Source organism: Chlorocebus sabaeus, chromosome X, assembly GCF_047675955.1.
Source record: "Chlorocebus sabaeus isolate Y175 chromosome X, mChlSab1.0.hap1, whole genome shotgun sequence".
NCBI lineage: Eukaryota > Metazoa > Chordata > Mammalia > Primates > Cercopithecidae > Chlorocebus > Chlorocebus sabaeus.
This window is the reverse complement of record NC_132933.1, coordinates 38,323,658-38,348,157: the sequence shown is the minus strand read 5'-3', so window position 1 is coordinate 38,348,157 and position 24,500 is coordinate 38,323,658. Positions and strand designations below refer to the sequence as shown.

The 24,500-nt window shown below is 39.5% G+C and overlaps 2 protein-coding genes across 2 annotated transcripts in view; one reads left to right on the top strand and one right to left on the bottom strand.

The window, feature by feature from the left end:
• LRCH2 (leucine rich repeats and calponin homology domain containing 2) overlaps positions 1 to 24,500 on the bottom strand; it is a 128,578-nt gene that overhangs the window by 65,070 nt on the left and 39,008 nt on the right. The window contains exons 2-5 of the mRNA XM_007992634.3: positions 18,509 to 18,653; positions 15,078 to 15,204; positions 10,291 to 10,396; positions 10,072 to 10,208 (exon numbers count right to left, since the gene is read on the bottom strand). Of these exons, the coding sequence (XP_007990825.3) occupies positions 10,072 to 10,208; positions 10,291 to 10,396; positions 15,078 to 15,204; positions 18,509 to 18,653 (515 nt within the window). The remainder of the gene's footprint in view (positions 1 to 10,071; positions 10,209 to 10,290; positions 10,397 to 15,077; positions 15,205 to 18,508; positions 18,654 to 24,500) is intronic.
• RBMXL3 (RBMX like 3) lies at positions 19,718 to 22,654 on the top strand. The gene has a single exon (XM_073013539.1). The coding sequence runs from the start codon at positions 19,754 to 19,756 to the stop codon at positions 21,866 to 21,868; it is 2,115 nt and encodes a 704-aa protein (XP_072869640.1). The 5' UTR covers positions 19,718 to 19,753; the 3' UTR covers positions 21,869 to 22,654.

Below are 24,500 nucleotides of genomic sequence, written 5' to 3'. Positions count from 1 at the left end.
TGATCTGCCCATCTCGGCCTCCCAAAGTGCTGGGATTACAGGCTTGAGTCACCGCGCCCGGCCACAAAAATTTATCTTAATTATCAAACAAAGTGCTGGTAAATCACTTTCTTTTGTAAATTTTAACTTTTTATCATAGTACTTCACATACACAGTTTTTAAATTTAAAAATGATTACAAAGCTGACAAGACATAATCCTCAATTTTACTTCTCCTTTTTTTTTTTTTTTTTTTTTTTTTAAAACAGTGTCTCACTCTGTCACCCAGGCTGGAGTGCAGTGGCACAAACATGGCTCACTGCACCCTCGACATCCTGGGCTCAAGTGATCCTCCCAGATTAGCTGGGATGAAATTACAGGCATGTGTCACCATACCCGGCTAATCTTTTTTATATTTTGCAGAGGCAAGGTCCCGCTATGTTGTTGCCCAGGCTGTTCTCAAATTCCTGGGTTCAAGGGATCCTCCCACCTCGGCCTTCCAAAGTGCTGGGATTACAGGCATGAACCACCGTGCCCAGCCCATTCTACTTCATTCAATCTCTAAGACAAAATTCCCACTTTAAACTCTTTTTGCTGAATTTCTGCTATTTGCCCTCACATTTATAAATAACATGCTTCTACTGCTATTTGCTTTAAATTTTTCAACGGTAGATTTATTGGAGTCTCACTAAGGAAGATGAGGGCTTGGATTTCTTACATTACCCACACCACTACCACCGTCCCAGCCTCCCCGCTTCCTATCAATTCACATAAACACACTTCTGTGTTCAGAAGCATAACATAGTGGTTAAAGAGCATGGACTCCAGAGTCACACTGCCTTAGGTTGAATCCTGGCTCTAACCTATGTTAGCAATGTGACCTTGAACAAGTCATTTAACTTCTATGCCTCTGTTTCCTTATATGTAAAATGAGGATAATGACAGTACTTGTTTTACAGGGTTAATGTAAGAATTAAATGAGTTAATATATGTAAAGCATTTTCTATAGTGTCTAAAACACAGTAAATACTATATAAATCTCTGCTATTACAGCTATGTCACAATTTTCCACTAAATCAAAATCCAGTATTTACATTATGACCAAGAAAATATTCACAGATAAACTCCACAGAGTAATATGATTGTATTTCCTTTCTCCTATAAGTTTTTGTTTTTCCTAAAGTAATTAATGGCCCCCATTTTTTTCTTTTGAAAAATTTTCTATATGCCTATTATAAATTCCTTCTTGACACTGACAGAACTATAAAACATCTCTCCATGTGGACAAACCTATCAAGTCATCTCTTACTTTCTAATTTTCTTTTCTTTTTTTTTTTTTTTTTGGAGACAACTCCTGTACTCCAAACTACTGACTGGCTGCTTACTAGGCCTGTGCATATCTGTAAATCTCGGACATGAAGAATTCCTCTTTTTTTAGTTTACTCCCTCACTTTGGTATAGTACACCCTCTGCTAGCATCCTAAGAAAGGGTACATGGGAGTTTGAAACCTTTTTCTATCTCATATTTGATGACAGTTTGAGTGTAGAATGTTAGAAATACTCCCTTAGTCCTCGAAGGTATCATTCCAACATCTGCCAGTTTCCACAACTGCTGCTAGAAAGCCATGCTGATTAGCACTCCTATGAATATGCTCCATTTTTCCTCCTTATTTTTTCTTCAAGCTTTATTAAAGTATGAGTTACAAATAAAATTTTTTTATATTTAAGTGCCAGGTCCGTCCTGCTGACCCTGACCCAACGACGGATAAAAGACGTAAATTGACACAGATATTTTGCCTGTCATTCTAGTTAAGGGGCTCTGCTGCCTCAGTCTGCAGCATCTGCCTCGATAAGCTGGTGAAGTTCGCATTTATTTAGTACAGATTAAGTGACAAAGGTCTCAAGTAAATACCACTAGAGGGTAATTAACATTGCCCACCCCTCGAGTAGAGAGCAATCATGCACCTGCAGGTGATAAAAGTTGGGCTTAGGGCCACATGAGTAAACAAGCTATTTAGATAAACTCCCTTACATTCCTTTGTACCTACTTTAAGCTATTAACTCAAGGTAAGAGGATTAGGTTGACTTCAGCTAAATCTTTTACTGAAGCTATGCAACCCCCCAGCCTTCCAAGAAGGTTTGTGTCTATTTCCTATAACTATCTTTGTAATTTTTCCTCTATAATTTTTCCCACCACCCTGACTGAACTCCCACATTTAAGGTGTACAACATGATGCTTTGATATACAGTTGACCCTTGAACAACACAGGTTTGAACTGTGGAGGTCCATTATACATGGATTTTCTTCCACCTCTGCCACTCCTCAGACAGCTAGACCAACCCCTCCATTTCCTCCTCTTCAGCCCTGTTCAACGTGAAGACCACGGGGATGAAGATCTTTATGATGATCAACTTTCACTTAGTGAATGGTAAATATATTTTCTCTTCCTTATGATTTTCTTGATAACATTTTCTTTTCTCTAGCTTACTCGATTGTAAGAATACAGTAAATAACATATAACATATAAAATATGTGTTAGTCAACTGTTTATGTTGTTGATAAGGCTTCTAGTCAACAGTAGGCTATTAGTAGCTAAATTTTCTGCAATTCCAAAGTTATACAAAGATTTTTTACAGTATGCAGGGATCGGTGCCCCTAACCCTCATGTTGTTCAAGGATCAACTGTATTATACATTGTGAAATGAATACCACAGTCAAGCTAATTAACACATGCCCATTACCTCACGTAATTACCTTGTTTGTGTGTGTAGTGAGAACACTTCAGTTCAACTCTCAACAAATTTCAAGTAAATACAATATTATTAACTATTATCAGCATGCTATATATTAGGTCCCCAGTACTTATTCATCTTATAACTGAAGGATGATACCATTTAAAATCTCCCTTTTATCCACACACCCCAGTCCCTGGTAACCACCATTCTACTCTCTGTCACTATGAGTTCAACTTTTTTTTTTTTTTTTTTTAAGATTCCACATATACGTGAGATCACACAGCATTTATCTTTCTGTGTCAGGCTTATTTCAATTAGTATAATGTCCTTAAGTTTCATCCATGCTGTTGCAAATGACAGGATTTCCTTCTTTTTCTAAGGCTGAATAGTATTCCATTACACACAAACACCCCCTCTCCCCACACACACACACTGTATTTTCTTTATCCATTCATCTGTTGACGGACATACAGGTTCTTTCCATATCTTGACTATAGTGAATAATGTTGCAATGAACATGGGAGTGCAGATTATTTCTTTAAGATCCTGATTTCATTTCCTTCGGATATTGTAATTTGTAAGGAATGTATACTTAGTCTTGCTCACATGTCCTATACACAGCTCCTAAAAATCTTACATGATCTCTTAAGTGGGAAGTATCCTTTTGTATGCCAATGAATGACTGGTGGTTGGGAGCTCCTGGATAGCCACAGGATAGGGGCCTGATTGCCAGGAAAACCAACCATGGGATTAGAGGGTTGAAACTTTCAATCCTACCTCCCTCACCTCCAGGAACCAGAGAAGGGCTGAAAGTTGAGATGATCACGAATGGCCAATGATGTAACCAATCATGCCTCCGCAATGAAGCCTCCACAAAAACCAAAAGGACAGGGTTCAGAAAGCTTACAAATTGCTAAACACGTGGAGGTGCCTAGAAGGTGGTGTGTCCGAAGAGGGCACGAAAGCTTCACTGAGGCTCAGAAAATGATACCCCAAAATGAAAGCCTCAGAAGCAGTCTCAGAGGCAAAGTTTTTCTCTGACCTCCAGATGCCCCTCCCCTGTCTCTCACCTCCTCATTCTCACTACAGGCAAGTCATGGAAACAAGAATTTCTCTTCCCCAAGGCCAGTCATAGGCACTAGAACCCCTTTTTTCCAAAGCCAGCCATAAAGCCTAATCTAACCTTCCCCTACCTTTCGGTGTAACCACTGGCCATAAAGAAATTAAAACCCTCATTCTAGAGGAGTATTACCCTATACCCAGGAGGAACAAACGCTACAACAGAGACACCAAGAAAAGGCCTTGCTAGGTCTTCCCACTCCATCTATTACCATTAGCTCATACTCTTTTTTTGTCCAATCATATTTCTACACTGCTGTCCCAGTCTCAAGTGAATCTAAGCATAAAGTCAGCTAACTTTCTCTATATCCTTGGGTCCTTAGTCTGAAGGCTCCAGTATCACATAAAACTATGATCAAATAAATTTGTTATCCTTTTATCTTGTTTACTTGTTTTTTGTTATAGGGGTATCAGCCATGACCCTTATGATGGGGAGGAAAGGGATCATCCCCTCTCCACCCCTTCAGTTAGCACCCCTTCTCATATGCCTTGTACTATCCATCTCTTCCATCCAGCTATTCATTTGTATCCTTTGTAATACATTAGCAATAGTAAGTAAAGTGTTTCGCTGAGCTCTGTGAACCACTCTAGTAAATTAATTGAATCTGAGGAGGGGGTCATGGGAACCTTAACTTATAGCTGGTCAGTCAGAAGTATAGGTGAGCAGTCTGTGGGACTGAGCTCTTAACCTGTGGGATCTGATGTTAACTCCAGGTAGTGTCAGAATGGAATCGAATTACAGGACACCCAGTCAGTGTCTGCTGGAGAAGTGAAGAAATCTCCACACATTTTTGACCAGAAGTGAAGTATTCTGTATTGAGAGTCAGAATAGAAAAAACAGTTTGATTAATTTTTCTATCTCTTACAGATGTATACCCAGAGGTAGGATTGCAATATTGTATGGTAGTTCTATTTTTCATTTTTTGAGGAAGCACTATACTGTTTTCCATAATGGCTATACTGCTTTACATTCCCATCAATAGTGCACGATGGTTCCCTTTTCTCCATATCCTTGCCAGCATTGGTTATCTTTTCTTTTTGATAACAGGCATCCTAACAAGTGTGAAGTGATACCTCATTGTGGTTTTGATTTACATTTCCCCAATGATTAGGAATGCTGAACATCTTTTCATAGAGCTGTTGGCCATTTGTATGTCTTCTTTGAAAAAATGTCTATTCAAGTCCTTTGCCTATTTTTCAATTTTTTTTTTTTTTTTTTTTTTTTTTTTTTGCTATTGAGGTATATGAATTCCTTATATATTTTGGCTATTAACCCCTTATCAGATATATGGTTTACAAATATTTCTGGATATCCACACAAAAAAATAAATAAATGTGCTCCCTTTTGTTTCAATGTAAGCCTTTGGTGTTTTGGTCTCTGTGTTTCATGTTAGAGATTATTCTTGCAATATCTAATGATCCTTGGCTGGCTGTTCATTTTCTTTCTACTTTTTTTTTTTTTTTTGAGACAGAGTCTCACTCTGTAGCCCAAGCTGGAGTTCAGTGGCACAATCTCAGCTCACCGCAACCTCCACCTCTGAGGCTCAAGCAATTCTCATGCCTCAGCCTCCCCAGCAGCTGGGACTACAGGCACGTGCCACCATGCCCAGCTAATTTTTTGTATTTTAGTACAGATGGGGTTTCACCATATTGCCCAGGGTGGTCTCAAACTCCTGAGCTCAGGTGATCTACCCACCTCGGCCTCCCAAAGTGCTGGGATTTCAAGTGTGAGCCACCTTTTTTTTTTTTTTTTTTTTTTTTTTTTTTTTAAAGACAGGGTCTCACTCTGCTGTCTAGGCTGTAGTACAGTAGTGTGATCAGGGCTCATGGTAGCCTCAACCTACTGGGTTCAAATAATCCTCCCACCTCAGCCTACCAAAGTTCCAAAGTACTGGGATTATAGGCATGAGCTACCATCCAACCTGCCTGTTAATTTCCAAAAGGGATAATAAAAAACAAACTGGAAGCTCTGTGTACATGGGGAAGTTTCCTGATGGTGTTTCCATCTATCTGGTAATCAGACACAGGCTAGCCATTTCATCAGGTGACTCCAAAAGTTCAGTATATAGAACTTCTCCTGCTGCAGTTTACTAAGGAAGAAATCCACCAATTCTGCCTGAAATATGGAAGACAGGCTGCAAGCATTCTGGGAGCCAAACTGGAGCGCCTCAACATTCAGTATGCAAGCATTCACTGATTTCAGTATGGGGTCTCGCTCTTGCTATATAAGCTGTACCTGGAGCCCCTGACTCTGGTTCAATCCCTTTATAGCTTCACTGTCCAATAGGGTACCTCTAGCCACATGTGTCTATTTATTTAACTTTAAGTTCTGGGATACATGTGCAAAACATGCAGGTTTGTTACACAGGTATTCATGTGCCATGGTGATTTGCTGCACCTATCAACCTATCATCTAGGTTTTAAACCCCGCATGTATTAGGTATGTGTCCTAATGCTCTCCCCCTCCCCTTGCCCCCCACACCGCAACAGGCCCCAGTTTGTGACATTCCCCTCCCTGTGTCCATGTGTTCTCATTGTTCAACTCCCACTTATGAGTGAGAACATGTGGTGTTTGGTTTCCTGTTCTACAAGTGTATTTAAATGTAAATTAATCAAATCTAAATAAAATAAAAATTCAGTTCTTTTGTCACACTATACACTTTCAAGTACTCAGTAGCCACTGTGGTTACCGTATTGGACAGTGCAGATATAGAACATGCTCATCACCACAGCCAGTACAAATGGGATGGTGCTTCTTTAAGGAGTAAACACCAGTCTTCTGCTGAGGCAAGAAGTGAGTCATCATCTGGCCACTGAGCTAATGAAGAAAATCTAAGGATCTACTTACGCCTTAGAATAAATTCTGGGCTTCTGCTGATGCAAGTAAGGCATAGTCTGTGGCTGTGGGGCTGAGGGCAAGAATCTGAGGGTGTAAATATTAGAGCTGTGGTGTTTAATATGGGAGCTACCAATCACATGCAGCAATTTAAATTTAAATTTAAATAAATCAAATTAAAATAAAATTTAAAATTTGGTTCCTTAGTTGCACTAGCTATATTCCAAGCACTCCACAGCCACACAAACAAGTGGTTACAGTATTGGACCGTTGTAGATTATAAAACATTTCCATCATTCAGAAAGTTCTACCAGACAGCACTGTCTCAGACATTCTACAAACCATCATGTTTTCAGTACTTAATCCCTATATTCAGAGTTACATGTTTCCTCCAAAACTCAAGCCATTCCCAGGTTTGAGGCTGTAAATCAACTTGAATCTGATTGCCTTCTCCTAGAGCAGGCACAAGTTTCAGCTTTCTTCATTCTGCTAAGGCAGCTACCACCAGGACTCTAGCCAGTCTTTATTTGAATTAGAAAAGGTAACCCCTGCAAACAGGGACAATTTGACTTCTTCTTTTCCTAACTGAATTCCCTTGATTTCTTTCTCTTGCCTGATTGCCCTAGCCAGAACTTCCAACACTATGTTGAATAGGAGTGGTGAGAGAGGGCTGCAGATGACATGATTGTATATTTAGAAAATCCCATTGTCTCAGCCCAAAATCTCCTTAAGCTGATAAGCAACTTCAGCAAAGTCTCAGGATACAAAATTAATGTGCAAAAATCACAAGCATTCCTATACACCAGTAACAGACAAACAGAGAGCCAAATCATGAATGAACTTCCATTCACAATTGCTTCAAAGAGAATAAAATACCTAGGAATCCAACTTACAAGGGATGTAAAGGACCTCTTCAAGGAGAACTACAAACCACTGCTCAGTGAAATCAAAGAGGACACAAACAAATGGAAGAACATACCATGCTCATGGATAGGAAGAATCAATATTGTGAAAATGGCCATACTGCCCAAGGTAATTTATAGATTCAATGCCATCCCCATCAAGCTACCAATGAATTTCTTCACAGAATTGGAAAAAACTGCTTTAAAGTTCATATAGAACCAAAAAAGAGCCCGCATCTCCAAGACAATCCTAAGTCAAAAGAACAAAGCTGGAGGCATCACGCTACCTGACTTCAAACTATACTACAAGGCTACAGTAACCAAAACAGCATGGTACTGGTACCAAAACAGAGATATAGACCAATGGAACAGAACAGAGTCCTCAGAAATAATACCACACATCTACAGCCATCTGATCTTTGACAAACCTGAGAGAAACAAGAAATGGGGAAAGGATTCCCTATTTAGTAAATGGTGCTGGGAAAATTGGCTAGCCATAAGCAGAAAGCTGAAACTGGATCCTTTCCTTACTCCTTATACGAAAATTAATTCAAGATGGATTAGAGACTTAAATGTTAGACCTAATACCATAAAAACCCTAGAGGAAAACCTAGGTAGTACCATTCAGGACATAGGCATGAGCAAAGACTTCATGTCTAAAACACCAAAAGCAACGGCAGCAAAAGCCAAAATTGACAAATGGGATCTCATTAAACTAAAGAGCTTCTGCACAGCCAAAGAAACTACCATCAGAGTGAACAGGCAACCTACAGAATGGGAGAAAATTTTTGCAATCTACTCATCTGACAAAGGGCTAATATCCAGAACCTACAAAGAACTCAAACAAATTTACAAGAAAAAAACAAACAACCCCATTAAAAAGTGGGCAAAGGATATGAACAGACCCTTCTCAAAAGAAGACATTCATACAGCCAACAGACACATGAAAAAATGCTCATCATCACTGGCCATCAGAGAAATGCAAATCAAAACCACAATGAGATACCATCTCACACCAGTTAGAATGGCAATCATTAAAAAGTCAGGAAACAACAGGTGCTGGAGAGGATGTGGAGAAATAGGAACACTTTTACACTGTTGGTGGGACTGTAAACTAGTTCAACCATTATGGAAAACAGTATGGCGATTCCTCAAGGATCTAGAACTAGATGTACCATATGACCCAGCCATCCCATTACTGGGGATATACCCAAAGGATTATAAATCATGCTGCTATAAAGACACATGCACACGTATGTTTATTGCGGCACTATTCACAATAGCAAAGACTTGGAATCAACCCAAATGTCCATCAGTGACAGATTGGATTAAGAAAATGTGGCACATATACACCATGGAATACTATGCAGCCATAAAAAAGGATGAGTTTGTGTCCTTTGTAGGGACATGGATGCAGCTGAAAACCATCATTCTTAGCAAACTATCACAAGAACAGAAAACCAAACACCGCATGTTCTCACTCATAGGTCGGAACTGAACAATGAGATCACTTGGACTCGGGAAGGGGAACATCACACACGGGGGCCTATCATGGAGAGGGGGGAGGAGGGAGGGATTGCATTGGGAGTTATACCTGATGTAAATGACGAGTTGATGGGTGCTGACGAGTTGATGGGTGCAGCACAGCAACATGGCACAAGTATACATATGTAACAAACCTGCATGTTATGCACATGTACCCTAGAACTTAAAGTATAATAATAATAAAATAAAAAAATAAAATAAAATAAAAAAAAGAAAAAGAAAAGGTAACCCCTTTGGAATGAGTGCAATGTACTTTTGTAGGAAGAAAAAGACTACCTTTCTTCTGGATATCTGCAAACCCTCTGCCAGGGCATACAGCATAAAGTACCATTTCACTGCTAACTGCTCCTCAGCCAAATAATCTTCTGCAGTCTAAGTAAAGATACTAGTTTCTACTATTCTATTTTCTATTTTCAGAAATTCTGTTGGCATCTCTTCCCCACTGTCTTCTTTCTTCTCTTTCATATTTTGTCCATAGTGGATTATATCATCGTTTATTCCTTAACTATCATTTAAAAGGATTCCACATGGATTTAATCCTCATTAAACTAAAAGTCATAATTAATATTTTCCACTTGTATTTTGTTCTTTCTGTTATAATTCCATCTCTCAGTGCCAAGAACGTGCTCCAATCAATCCCACAACAAATCCCAAGTAGATATATACCTGAGTGGGAAATAAAGTAGAAAGACTTCAGAGTCTCTTTTGTAAACAACTAACAACCAGAATTATCAGTTCACAAGCAGAAAGTTATTATCTGGGTTTTCTAAATGCTATCCTAGAGCCTAAGCTAAAACTCCTACCAAAGTGCAAAAGGCAATGCTCAGAAAAACTTTAGACAACAGTGCTTGAACAACAAATTGGTTCTTGATTTACGTGCTTTTTGATTTACCAGTCACAAACAGATAAAATTATGAATAAAAATGAGAACATGTAAAATATTTTTATTACAAACCTGTGCTGGTGGTACTTGCAATGGATTGTTATCCAAAATTATTACTTGTAAATGATGCAGCTTTCTGTAACAAACTGGAATTTCGGTCACTTTATTACAAGAGAAATCCAGCTTGACTAAGGGAAGATCTCCTAATTCTGGTCAGAAATGAAAAATAATTAATTAAATTTTACATAGTTACTCTCTTATTCATGTGAGTAAAAATAGTGAACATCTTACCATCTGGCAAAACATGAAGATTATTTCTTCTTATATTTAGCTCTCTAAGTGAATGTAATTTTCCCATTTGTTGGGGAAGGACTTGAATCTCATTGCAGCTAATATCCTAAGGAAAACAATAAAACAGAATTATAACAAGCTAACTGAGAAATACATATATATATATATTCTAATTTTTAAATTAAAGCACAGTTAACAGCTAGCAAAAGTTACCCTCTAATGTCATTGCTCTAAAGATGGATTATCTGGCAGATTTCTATTTATATGACATCATGAAGTCAATCTAGCACAGTAAATAGAAACTTTCCATACAAAAATGTAAGGTTATATCTTAGTAACTACATAAGTCAACCTCTCAAAAATCTCAAGTAAAGGCCAACTCATACTAGCCAAAACCAGAAGTAAGAATGATCCAGCACTCTTCATGTGGAGGTAAAGTAAAAGACTTACAACTCTCAAATATTGTATAATCTGTCAATTACAGTAGCTGTCTTGAGATACTTGGCTGGGCAGAAGCTAAGAAAGTCAAGGATTTATAAATGTGCACTGGAGAAACAGATTATGATCAGGATGGATTTAACTAAATCTATTTCTCCAAAGGAATACAAAATGAGAAGTTACAAGCCCCAACACTTGTGACTCATATCATAGTTCAAAGACATTCTAAGAGATCTGAGTTGGAAATCTCTCAGGTTATCTAAGGTATCTCTCAGGACATCTCTGTAGTTAAAATCCAAGCCCCTATTTAAAGGCAAACAATATCAAGTTTCCATAATAACAAATTGAGGTTTTTATTTATTATCATAATAAAAAACAGAAAAAAGAACAGTTTAAGTTAACTATGCTCTCTCCTCTCTTTCTTATAATAACATCAACAAAAAGAAAAGAGAAATATACAGCATGGTCTCAGACCAGACACACTTCAAATGAAATTCATATTCTAATGCAACTGCCCCCAATTTCCAACTTGTAGTGAAAACGATAATAGCCTGGAGGGAGGAGAATAGTACATACATTCAGTTTTCAAAATAATATTAAAACCCTGTAGGGAATAATATAATAATGCTATAGATGATTAGGAAAATATATTCTACATACCTCTTTCAAACAATATCTAAGACATCTTCATTCAACAAGAAATATTTATTAAATACTATTAACATTTGCTAGGTACTGTTCCAGGGACTGGGGACATATCAAGGGACAAAACAAAATTTCCTGCTCTCATAGCTCCTCATGGAGTTTACATGCTAGCAAGGGGAGTAAATTATATAATATGCTAGAAGGTGATAAGTGCTATTTAAAAAGAAAAAGTAACAGGGTAGGAAAATGGCTATGCTCACAATAGTGGGGAGGGATACTACCTCATCTCACAGAGAAGGTGATATTGAGCAGTACTGTCAGAGCTAAAAGAGTGAATCATACTAATATATAAGACAGGAATATTCCAGACAGAAGGAACAATAAAAGTAAAGGCGCTCAGAGTACACCTGACAAATACAAAGAACAGCAAGGAATCCAGTGTAACTAGAGGGAAACGGACAAGGGAGAGAGTAGAATAGAGGGAAGGATATGACTTTAGCTTTTATTTTGAGAGATGTGGGCAGGAACCAGAAACTTTTGAACAGAAGATTGACTTGATCTGACTTATATTTTGACAGGATCACTTTAGCTGCTATGTTCAGAATAGACTATTATTCAAATGATGGATAATAGAAGTTTGTGAAAATGTTATTTAAACATTATTGCTTCTTTCTAAAGGTATTTGATACTTATGATTTCCATACGGAAAATCCACAGAAATTTGAGAGATAGCTGTCATTTCCCAGGAGAAATAAACCCAGGCATAGGAAATGAACCCACTCCAGTGGGTGCTCTACAAAATATTCTGCAGAGGATTGGAAGCCAGGGAGTATTTCCTGGGTTTCTAATGATAGAATTTCATTGCAGTTGATTATCACATCATGTGGAAGAGTATCATGGGAAAGTATTCCAATGACAGGGAATACTCACCAATTCAATATGTACAACTGTCAATTAGCCCTCCTAATGCTATCTACCCATCTACTGTTACTGATTTCAAGAGTTTAAAGCATAATAATTTTATAGTACCTAGTAAAATAATAGTGTTTAACATTTTAGAATTTTCTACATGAATTAAAAACCAGTTGGTCCTCTGTATCTATGGGTTCCTCATCCATGAATTCAACCAAATACAAATCAAAAATATTCAGGAAAAAAAAAAAAAAAGCACGGTTGTGCCTGTCCTGAACATATATTGACTTTTTTGTCTTGTCATTACTCCTTAAATAATATAACATAACAACTATTCACACAGCATTTACACTGTATTAGGCATTATAAGTAATCTAGAGATGATTTAAAGTATACGGAAAATGTATTTAGATTATATGTAAATACTATCACTGTGTATAAGAGACTTTAGCATTCGTGGATTGTGGTATGGGGTGAATCCTGGAACCAATCCCCCATAGAGGGACAACTGTAGTAGAATTAATCTAAAACTCCTAATTATATTTTACATTTCATTTATCCAAAAATTACATCATGTAACGTAATTAAAAACGTAGGGCCAAAAATTAAATTTTAAAAAATGAAGAGACATAAAATCTTAAATTATAACCTTTATAAAATCTGGAAAAATATTAATAGTGTTTAAGTCAAAGAAAATAATGGTCCCTTTTATTATGAACTTGTTAGATCATATCTGGAATCTCCGTTCATTTTTCAGTATAACATTAAGGGAGACTTTAACTAAAAGGAACATTTTCTAAATTGAATTACCTAAAAGTAAAAAAGTCATACAAAGGAATAAAGGTAATAAGGATGTTTAAGGTATACAAAAACACTTCTTAAGAGTTTGTTAGGCCGGGCACGGTGGCTCACGCCTGTAATCTCAGCACTTTAGGAGGCCGAGGTGGGTGGATCATGAGGTCAGGAGTTCAAGATCAGCCTGGCCAAGATGGGGAAGCCCTATCTCTACTAAAAATACAAAAAGTTAGCCAGGCATGGTGGCAGGTGCCTGTAATCCCAGCTACTCAGGAGGCTGAGGCAGGAGAATTGCTTGAACTCAGAGGGCGGAGGTTGTAGTGAGCCGAGATCGCACCACTGCACTCCAGCCTGGGAGACAGAGTGAGACTCTGTCTCAAAAAAAAAAAAAAAAAAAAAAAAAAAAAAAAAAAAAAAGGAGTTGTCATTATATATATTTCTTCACATGGTAGTCCCAGGACCAATGGAAGAAATATAGAAGCATGTATTTTGGTTTAAAATAAGAAAGATTAATAACAAATAGAGTTTTGCAAAGAAGAATTAGGACAGTCACACATGCACACACACACACACACACACACACACATATACAGAGTTGTCACCATTGAAAATATACAGTAGATATATCAGGGATTCCTACAAAGTGGTTGTATCTGATCACTTCTAAGATCTTTTTTAACTTCAAAATTATATGGTTCTAAAGCATAAAGTAAAATTCAAGGAAGTTTCCTTGTATTGTAATTGGATATGCAGGTATTCCTTAATGAATAAAAGGTATTCCTGAAATTTCTGCTCACTACATTCTGTTAATTTATTAATTTCTCATTATGAAATTGTAGGTAAGTTCCTCAAGAAAACTTTTGACACCCCGGACATAATAAAGTCATACATAAGAATACTTCAGGACTTTAGTCCATGCACAGTGGCTCACACCTGTAATGCCAGCACTTTGGGAGGCTGAGGCAAGTGGATCACTTGAGGCCAGGAGTTCAAGACCAGCTTGGGCAATGCAGTGAAACCCTATCTCTACAAAAAATGCAAAAATTAGTTGTGTGTGGTGGCGCATGGCTGTAATCCCAACTACTTGGGTGGCTAAGCATGAGAATCGCCTGAACCCGTGAGGCAGAGGTTGCAGTGAACCAAGATCGTGTCACTGCACACCAGTCTGGGCAACAGAGCGAGACTCTGTCTCAAAAAAAAAAAAAAAACCAAAACTTTTAAAATACCTATTTATTAGGAAAGCATCATTCAAAATAAAAGAAAAACATGCAGCATGGTACACTGCATAAAGTGGAGGTAACCAAAAGATACGAAAAATAACTGAAAGCTATTATAACAATGCTATAGATGATTAGGAAAATACATCCTACCTACCTCTTTCAAACAATATCTAAGACATCTAAGAGGATCTGAACATATTTCTCTCAGAATTCAATATCCTTTAATACCTAAAATGTTATGTCCAAGGTAATTAATTTAAATTATTCTATATTTCTACAATCAATTGCATATAACAGCCTTTTATTGTTTATTTCAGTCTAAAAAGTGTTATAACATCACAGAAGCAAACAGTGAGGAGGAGTTACGTTGCTAATTCTACCATTTGCAGATACTTTCTTCTTTTATCTCCTTACTCTAAGGATATATCATAGTCCTATAAAAGCTTTATTTTAAAAATTCCCTTAGCTTTTCTCTAAGACCTTTACTGTACACAAAATGAGTAAACAAATGCTTATTCATTTGAAAAGTATTTCTTAAAGTTTGTAAGCAAGCCTTCTGACTCCACTAGGACTAAGGAAGAATCATGCTATTTTGTGACTGGAAAAACTCAGACATATAGTATCTCAAGATTTTACTAAGTCTTACCGAATTTAGACATATACCAAGTTAGTACTTTTTAAAACACTTACAATGAAATTCCATTAAAAATGAGTAATCTTCCAAAATGTAGATATATTATGTATATTGCATTCAATTAATACAACTATTTTACTCACCAACTCCATTAAATCTTTTAACTTCCCAATTTCTTCTGGAATGGATACTAGTTTATTATTACTGACGACCAAAACTTTAAGGGGAAGATCAAATAGGTATTTTGGCAATGTTGATAAAAGATTTCGGCTGAAAAGAATGAGAAAGTTTCCTTATGAGAGTATGTATGTAATGTGACATATTAAAAATGAAGAAATCACTTTTTAAGTAAATAATATTCTATCACTAAGTAATAACTTAATAATTACTTACTGAGTGCTCACTTTGTATCAGGCATAGTGGTAACTTTCTTATAAGCACTGTCTCATTTAATCCTCATGTTAATGACACAAGATTAAGTAGTTATTATCTCCATTATATAAAACAGAAAATGAAAGTTAAAACTGCTTAAGTGATTTGCCCAAGTACTGCAGAGATTCATAGCATAGCAAAGCCTATGCAGGCAGACCTATGATACTACTCTACACACCGTCAGTTCTCAAAAACACAGAATGATTCTTCTGAGCTCAATAATGTCAGAACTTTGCTCCTTGATATAATTCTGGCATATTCAATACTTCCATGCTAGGGAAAGTCTCCAGGGATAAATGTGCATGCACTATGTTCAAGTTTATAAAAGAATGAATAGGACTATATCTTCAAAAACATGTAGTAACCCTAACCCATTCCCTTTTAAGGTTTAACAGCCTATTAGCCCTTTATCTCAGCCCAAAGTTGATAAAACATTCTTATCTTTGTAGATACATTTAAATATAATAACTAACATTTACTGAGTGCCTACTATTGCCAGGCCATGTTCAGAGCAGCTCATGTGAATTAACTCTCACAGTAATCCCCATTTTGCAGATGAAGAAATAGTCACAAGAGTGTAAATAAACTGCTCAAAGTCACACAGCTGAAAGTGGGAGAGGCAGGATTCAAACCCAGGCAATCTGGCTCTGGGGTCTTTGCCCTCAAAGTACTATGGTCAAATTTATATGCCAAAACAGACTGACTGACCCAAATGAACCACTACCAAAATGTATATGTTTCCATTCCATTTACATACTAACAAGCATTGGTAAGCGATAAGCTATTATTTTTCCTATTTTTCAAAGTGACATTTATAGACCTATACCTAGCATTTCATGTAACATACACAGCAACAAAAGTCCTGTGTTACTCAAGTGGGGACTTGAAGACCGTCCTCCCCATCTTTTCTGTGGCAAAGGACATCCAGAAATACTAAACTGGCTTTAATAACACAGCACAAACAAACAAACAAAAAAATGGCAATGCCCCTCAACTAGCAATACTGGCCAGACTGCTAGAACGTCAAATATGCTAGGGTCCTGTCATAATCCTTCATACTTTCAGGATCAAGCAGGCTCCTTGGAGAAATGGTCTGCCTGGGGCCCTTCACACCAGGGCACACAAGGATCTTTCTATAGGATTCTACTGAAAAAGGGGGGGGGGTAGTATATAGGAAGAAAGAACAGTTGAAAATTATTTAATAAGTTTATTAAGATATTTTCACCAAAATAAATAAATACATGGAAGAAATAATGGCGAACTCATTCTAATACATCTTCAGGCCAAAAATAGCTTAAAAATTATTTTCTTCCCTTAAAAAGCATATTCAGGCCAAGCACAATGGCTCATGCTTGTAATTCCAGCACTTCTGGGAGGCCAAGGCGGGCAAATCATTTGAGGTCAGGAGTTTGAGACCAGCCTGGCCAACATGGTGAAACACTGTCTCTACTAAAAATTAGCCGGGCCTGGTGGCAGGCACCTGTAGTTCCAGCTACTTGAGAGGCTGAGGCAGGTGAATCATTTGAACTTGGGAGGCAGAGGTTGTAGTGAGCCAAGATGGTGCCACTCCACCCTGGGAGACAGAGCAAGGCTCCGTCTTAAAAAAAAAAAAAAGGCATATTCATTGAGTTAACACAATCATCTTTCACCAGGATCTGGTTTCTTCATACTGGCAAACAAATTATTAATTGTCCCTTTTTTACTACATGCTTTAAAGAGGAATTCACTCACTAGAACAAATGTTATTTCAATATAGTTTGCTCAAAGATTTTTGTGACTATAAAAAAAAAATCAAAGTTGACTTTTACAGATTATGACAGGATAGAATTAGAGAACATTTTAGTAAAACTAAGATTACCATATGTGTTAATAGAGAAATGTAATTCAGTTTTTGGCAAATCACTTTTTCCGCAAAAGAACAAAATGGAACAGAAACAAAGACAAAACTTAAAAACACCTCATTTTCCTCAAACCTCTCCTAAGCCAGGCCAAGGAGATTTATACCTACTTAGAGAAAGGACAACTCAAATGACTGACATCTATGGAAGGAAACCTCCCTCACACATTTTAAGGTGTAAAGTGGTTTCAGTTAAAATAGCTTGTACTGTCAGGTAACACCACTAGGAGAGTCATATAAAAGAATTGATATATCACAGTGAGAAGGGAACACTATCATTTATGTATATTAATTATATTTACTACTTCTCCATATGGGAATTTAGACAAGTAACTTGGTTAATGAGGAGATTATCCCTTCCAACTGAATAAAAAAAGAAAAAATTTCTAAAATTAAGTCACAATATATCAATTTTCATTCAATGTTACTGATTTGGCAGGGAAAGTTTTTTCTTATACTTAGTAAGTGTTCACTCTTTTATATATATAGGGTAAAAGCTATGTATGAATGAGAGCTCTACAGCCAGACTGCTTTGATTTTAATCTTGGCTCTACCACTTGCTGAATATATCTATGAATCTGGACAAAGAGCTTAACCCAGTTTCCTCATCTGTAATGCAGGGATAACAACAGTACCTATCTCAAAATGATGTCATGAAAACTAGATAAGGTAATATGGGTAAAGTGTTTGGAACACAGCCTAGCACATGGTAAGTACTTACTAAGTATAAACATGAACTGTCATCCACTTTCAAACCTTTCAATATTCTCATCCCACTCTAACCATCCTTGAAGTAGAAGCAAGAAGTCACAAAAGTGAGAAAAAATAACTCAAGCACTGTTTGTTTCACATATCTAAGGATGCATATAAAATCTGTATTATGGTGCTATAATTTCTGGAAAATATTTATGGTCTAAAGCCTTGCTACTCAAACTGAGGTCTAAGGACCAGCAGGTAGGCATGAGCATTGCCAAGGGGCTTGTTAGAAATGCAGGCCCCACAACAGACCTAAGAAATTACAATCTGCATTCTAACAGATCCCCAGGTAATTCCTGTGTGTTAAAGTTCGCAAAGCTCTGCTCTCAAGAAAAGCCTACAAAATAATGTGAACATATAAAAAACACAAATAAGATACTGTTGAGATAAATTTAAGCTACACAGCCAAATCAAACATATTCCTTTGCCACTAAAAAAGGATTAGAATGACAATAAAAACCAAAATTTATTTTTAAATTGTTTCCTTACCTAATGTTAAGGTACGTTAACATCTGCAGATTTTTAATGGCTTCAGGAATGCTTTTGATGCAATTATGATATAAATTTAATGTTTCAAGGGGTGCAAATAACCAGACATCAGAAGGAATTTCTGTAAAACGATTTCTGGAAAGATCTAGAAAAAAAAATAGTGTCTGAGTATTAAACATATACCAATATCTATGGTAATTAAAAGAACTATTTTCACACTTGCTGAATCACTTAGAATCTAAGCAACTACTTAAAATACTTTAAAATATACAATATTATCCATCAATACCTTGAAGGCAAAAAACATCATTTAGAAATACACTCATATGGCTGGGCGCGGTGGCTCACACCTGTAATACCAGCACTTTGGGAGGCCAAAGCAGGCAGATCTTTTGAGCTAAGGAGTTGGAGACCAGCCTGGCCAACATGGTGAAACCCTGTCTCTACTAAAAACACAAAAATTAGCCGGATGTGGTGGTGGGCCCCTGTAATCCCAGCTCCTCAGGAGGATGAGGCAGGAGAATCGCTTGAACCCAGGAGGCTCGGAGGTTGCAGGGAGCTGAGATCACGCCGCTACCCTCCAGCCTGGGTGACAGAGCGAGACTCTGTCTCAAAAAAAAAAAAAAAAAAAAAAAAAAAAAAAAAAAAAACCTCACAGAATGCATGTCTATTAACCAAACGTATTTGATATGCTTCAGTATACCTAAATTTCAAATATGCGATTTGTCTTTTAAAATACCAATGAAGAATTATCTCTGATCTTTAAAAGCAAACACAAAAATACTTCCCACGATCCCACATCCCCCTCCATCTGCCTCTTCTTTTACAGCCAAACTTACATAAATCTACAACACAACTAAATTTATTACTTACCATGGACTTCTCAACCCACTACAATTTGGTTTCTATCCACTCTCACATCCACCAATGTTACCAACAACCACCATATCAATAACCATTCCATATGTCTGGAAAGATTATTTTCCTTTGGCTTGGAAGACTACACTTCTGGGATCTCTTCCTACCTCTCTGGCTACTTCTTATTTTCTTTTCCTAGGTTTTCCTCTACCTGTATCATAAACGTTGTTGTTCCCAAGAACTATGACGTAAGGTACTCTTTTCCTTCTTGAGACATACACCCCCCAACCGGTAGGAGCCGCCCTCTACTAGAGCGCTCGAAGACCACGACTGAGTTGCTGCCTCATCACCTCCCACTGCCTCTGACCCACCATTCGAAAAGCAGACATGATGGAAGCGGATCGCCCAGAGAAGCTTTTCGTTGGGGGCCTCAACCTCGAAACCGACGAGAAAGCCCTCGAGGCTGAGTTTGTCAAGTATGGCCGCATCATCAACGTTTTCCTGATAAAAGACCGAGAAACCAACAAATCGAGGGGCTTCGCGTTCGTCACCTTCGAAAGCCCTGCAGATGCCAAGGCCGCCGCCAGAGATCTGAATGGCAAGTACCTTGATGGTAAGGCCATCAAGGTGGCCCAGGCCATCAAACCAGCATTCAAGAGCAGCTGGTGGGGGCCACTGCCCCCCGGCAGCAGCAGTCGCTCGAGGTTCCCACACGGAACCCGTGGGTGTGGCAGCAGCCCACAGCGACCCCACTCCTGGGGCGGGCCTGATGGCGGCCACGGCTACGCGGGGTATTTTGACCAGTGGCCCTACAGGGCCCTGATGCCCAGGAAGCGTGGGCCACCACCACAGCGCTGGGCCGGCCCACTCCGCAAGAGGGCCACGCCGTCGAGCCTGGCTCGCAGCGTTGGCAGTGGAATGCGCGGGAAGGCCCCGGCTGTGTGGGGGCGAGAGGGCTACTCAAGCGTGCAGCTGCAGCGATGGGCCGGCCCACCCTGCAAGAGGGCTGCGCCCCCGTCGAGCCTGGCTCGCATTGGTGGCGCTGGAATGCCTGGGAAGGCGCCGGCCATGTGGGGGCGAGAGGGCTACTCAGGCCCACTGCCCCGGTGCCGTGACCCCGGGGATTTTATCCGCGCGCTCAGAGAGTACAGCCGCCGCTATTATAGCCACTCCAGTGTCCGGGACTACTGTCCCTTGAGAGGCTATGGCAAGCAAAACAGCTACAGGGGTCGCCACCGTGACTACGTGGATCATGCCAGCGGAGGCTCCTACCGAGCGCCCCTCGAGAGCTACGGAGGCCCGTGCCGCGCCACCCCTGGGCGGGGGACACCGCCATCTTACGGAGGAGGATACCGCTATGAGGGGTACCGGGGCCGCTCACCCGACGCCTTGCCCATCACCTTGCCAGATGCCTACAGCGGGGGCCGCGACAGTTCCAGCAACGGCCGGAGCGACCGCTATGGAGGAAGAGGCCACTACGAGGAGTATGGAGGCCCTTCCCCTGACACCTACAGCGGGGGCCGCTCGCCCATCGCCTACAGCAGAGGCCGCGACAGTTCCAGCAACAGTTACAGCCGGAGCCACCGCTACAGAGGAGGAGGCCACTACGAGGAGTACCAAGGTCGCTCGCCCGAGGCCACCTACAGCGGGGGCCGCTCGCCCGAGGCCGCCAGCAGCGGGGGCCGCTCGCCCGAGGCCGCCAGCAGCGGGGGCCGCTCGCCCGAGGCCGCCAGCAGCGGGGGCCGCTCGCCCGAGGCCGCCAGCAGCGGGGGCCGCCACAGTTCCAGCAACAGTTATGGCGGGAGCCAACGCTATGGAGGCGGAGGCCACTACGAGGAGTACCGAGGCTGCTCGCAGGACACCCACAGCGGGGGCCGCTCGCCTGACACCCACAGCGGTGGCCGCTATCCCAGTGCTCACACTGGGGGCCACTCGCCCGACGCCCACAGCGGGGACCGCTCCACCGATGCCTGCAGCAGGGGCCACAACAGTTCCAGCAACAGTTACGGCCGGAGCGACCACTACGGAGGAGGAGGCAGCTACGAGGAGTACCGAGGCCCCTCGCCCGACACCTACAGCAGGGGCCGCGACAGTTCCAGCAACAGTCATGGCCTGAGCCACCGCTACGGAGGAGGAGGCCGCTACGAGGAGTACGGAGGCCGCTCGCCTGACGCCTACGGTGGGGGCCACGACAGTTCCATCAACAGCTACGGCCTGAGTGACCGCTACGCAGGAGGAGGCCGCTATAAGGAGTACCTGGGCAGCTCGCCCGACGCCTACGGTGGCGGCCGCAACAGTTCCAGCAACAGTTACGGCCGGAGCGATAGCTACTCGAGAGGTCGAGATCGGGTAGGCAGACCGGATCTTGGGCTCCCTCTGCCCATGGAAAGGAGCAGCCCTCACCTGCATGATTCTTACAGCCGGTCGAGCTGCAGGGTGCCCAGGGGTGGAGGCCATCAAGGAAGCCGCTTGGAGAAAGGGGAAGGCTGGAGCAGATACTAACTAAGCAGGAACAGACTTGGGACCAAAAATTCCTTTTCAAAGAAACAAAAAGAACAACCTGTTCTATATTAAACTACCCAAGGACTAGTATAAGTAAGAGTTGTTTTTACCTTTTAAGAATTTCCTGTTAAGATCTCCATTTTTATGCTTTTGCGAGGAAAAACTTAAAATTTCTTTAGTTTGAAATTGTTAATGTTTCTTTCAACCAGTTCATGTTAAAAGTGTAAGATATGAACCTGAGTCCTAGTCGTCTTCTATTTACAAGTTGAAATACGATTAATGGCTTCTTTGCTTGTAAATTTGCCTGATAAATGAGGCAAACAGATCTAAGATCTTTCATAAACATCTGCTCACCTAAAATGGAAAAATGGATCATTCTGCTCATTTAAAACAACTAGATTTTGGGTGGAGAGTGGGAGGGATTGGTGTATTTCAGATTTTAGGGTATCTTTCAAACTGAATTTAAGTGTTCCCAGTATTAAAAACCAAACAACCAGCAACAACAACAACAAAAATGATTTAGATCAAATGTTTATGAAAAGAAAATTATGTTCACTCAGTAAATCTGAAAAGTAAATGGAAAAAAAAAGATATACACTCTACTGGGTGATTTCATCCATCCTAGGTCCAAATTATATTTATATACTGATGAATTGCAAATATAGGATATGTCTAAAAGCCTATGTTCTGATCTTTAGGACTTCACCTTGATATCTCTCAGGCACATCAAATTCTACAAGTATAAAATCTGAAATGAAGATCTTTTCCCACACTTCTATTTTTTTTTTTTTTTTCTTCTCATCTCAATGTCAACAACATCCTCCTGGTGAGTTGCTCAAGCCAGAAACCTAGTATTCATCCTTGATTCATTCGTCTCCTAAATTATTGCAAGTACACACAAATATACTTCCATTCATTTAAATTTTCACAAAAATAAAATCATGGAATTGTTACAACCATTACTCCTCTATTAAGGGTTTATTTGTTAAATGAATTTTGAAAAATACTTAGGACATTGCAGTAGTGGGTTGAAAAACAAATACTCTAGAAGAGAGTTGGCTCAACCTCACCACTGTGGACGTCTGATAACCACTGTGGGGGGCTATCCTGGGCACTGTAGGATACTTAGCAGCATCTCTGGCATCTACCCACTAGATGCCAGCAATAACCTCTATTCATGGCAGACAAATAATGTCCCCAAAGGTACAAACCCCCAACAACTACCTGAATATCAAGTTAGTTACCTTATCATAGAAATTTACTTTGCTCACACTAGCTCATTATACTTAATTGGTTAAAAACGTAAGAAAATTTTGTGCCTCTGTTAGGAAGAGCATGCAGTTTAGTTCAATGTATCTCATTTAGCATCTGGTCTGCCCTCATAAAAACAACCTCCTATCAATAATGCTCAACTTCATTCCAAGGGATGAGACCTATTCACTTAGCAATATAGTAAGTTCCTTATTCAGAACATTAACATATGTATTACTACATACGTAATATATAGAGATACATATAGAGGAGATATATATTCTCACTCTTAACCTAATGTAAAATTATATAACTGGCAAAAAAAAGTTATGTTTATATAATATAAAAATTAATTTCTATTCTTCCTCCTCCCACCATAAAATTCTGAATAACTTAAAAAACAATAGAATTACTAGAAACCAAAATCTGAACTAGAAACAAATGTTTCCCAATATTCTGGCTTACCTCCTCTGGATACCCAAGCATCACACAGTTCTATTAGGGAGGAAAATGAAGTCACTGTTTTTAGTTTAGGATTTTTTTTTTATATTTAGGGTTTTACCTCTTATTCTTGTAACTTCAGAATTCTGGGAGTTCAAAATTAGTGTTTACAATTAATTTGAAATCCTAAAAACAAAATTATGCTCAGTTTGTTATTCTGTATAATACCTAGTATTAGGCACTCATAAATAATACAGTGGTCTCAGAGATAGATGATAGTAACTTGTATTAAGATTGCAAGAATAGGGATAAGAGAAAGTGGATAAAATTTGAAATATATTTTGAAATTAGTACTCACAGGGAGTGGCAAGGAACTAGGTATGTGGAAGAAACGAGAGGAAAGAATCAAGGATGGCACCCAGGATTCTGGCCTAGACAGCTAAAATAATATTATCTAATAAACAGTGGGAGTGTAACAGGATTTTTGTAGTTTCTTCTGCTGGTGAGGTTTTTGCTTTGTTTTTTTTTTTTTTTGAAACAGAGGTGCAATGAAGGGTTCAAGTTTATATCTGTATAAACCGAGACATCTGAGAGAGACTCAAAGAGGGGCTGTTAAATGGGCATTAGACAGATGAATCTTGATCTCCTAAGTGAAGTCTGGGATAGATATATAAGATTGAAAGTTGTGGCCAGGCACAGTGGCTCATGCCTGTAATCCCAGCACTTTGGGAGGCCGACATGGGCGGATCACAAGGTCAGGAGTTCGAGACCAGCCTGACCAACAATGGTGAAACCCCATCTCTTTCTAAAAATACAAAATTTAGCCAGGTATGGTGGTGCGCACCTGTAATTCCAGCTACTCAGGAGGCTAAGGCAGGAGAATTGCTTGAACCCGGGAGGCAGAGGTTGCAGTGAGCCAAGATTGTGCCACTGCACTCCA

What these genes read in the sequence shown, in the direction of transcription:
- RBMXL3 (XM_073013539.1), top strand. Translation starts at nt 19,754, where the DNA reads ATGATGGAAGCGGATCGCCCAGAGAAGCTTTTCGTTGGGGGCCTCAAC.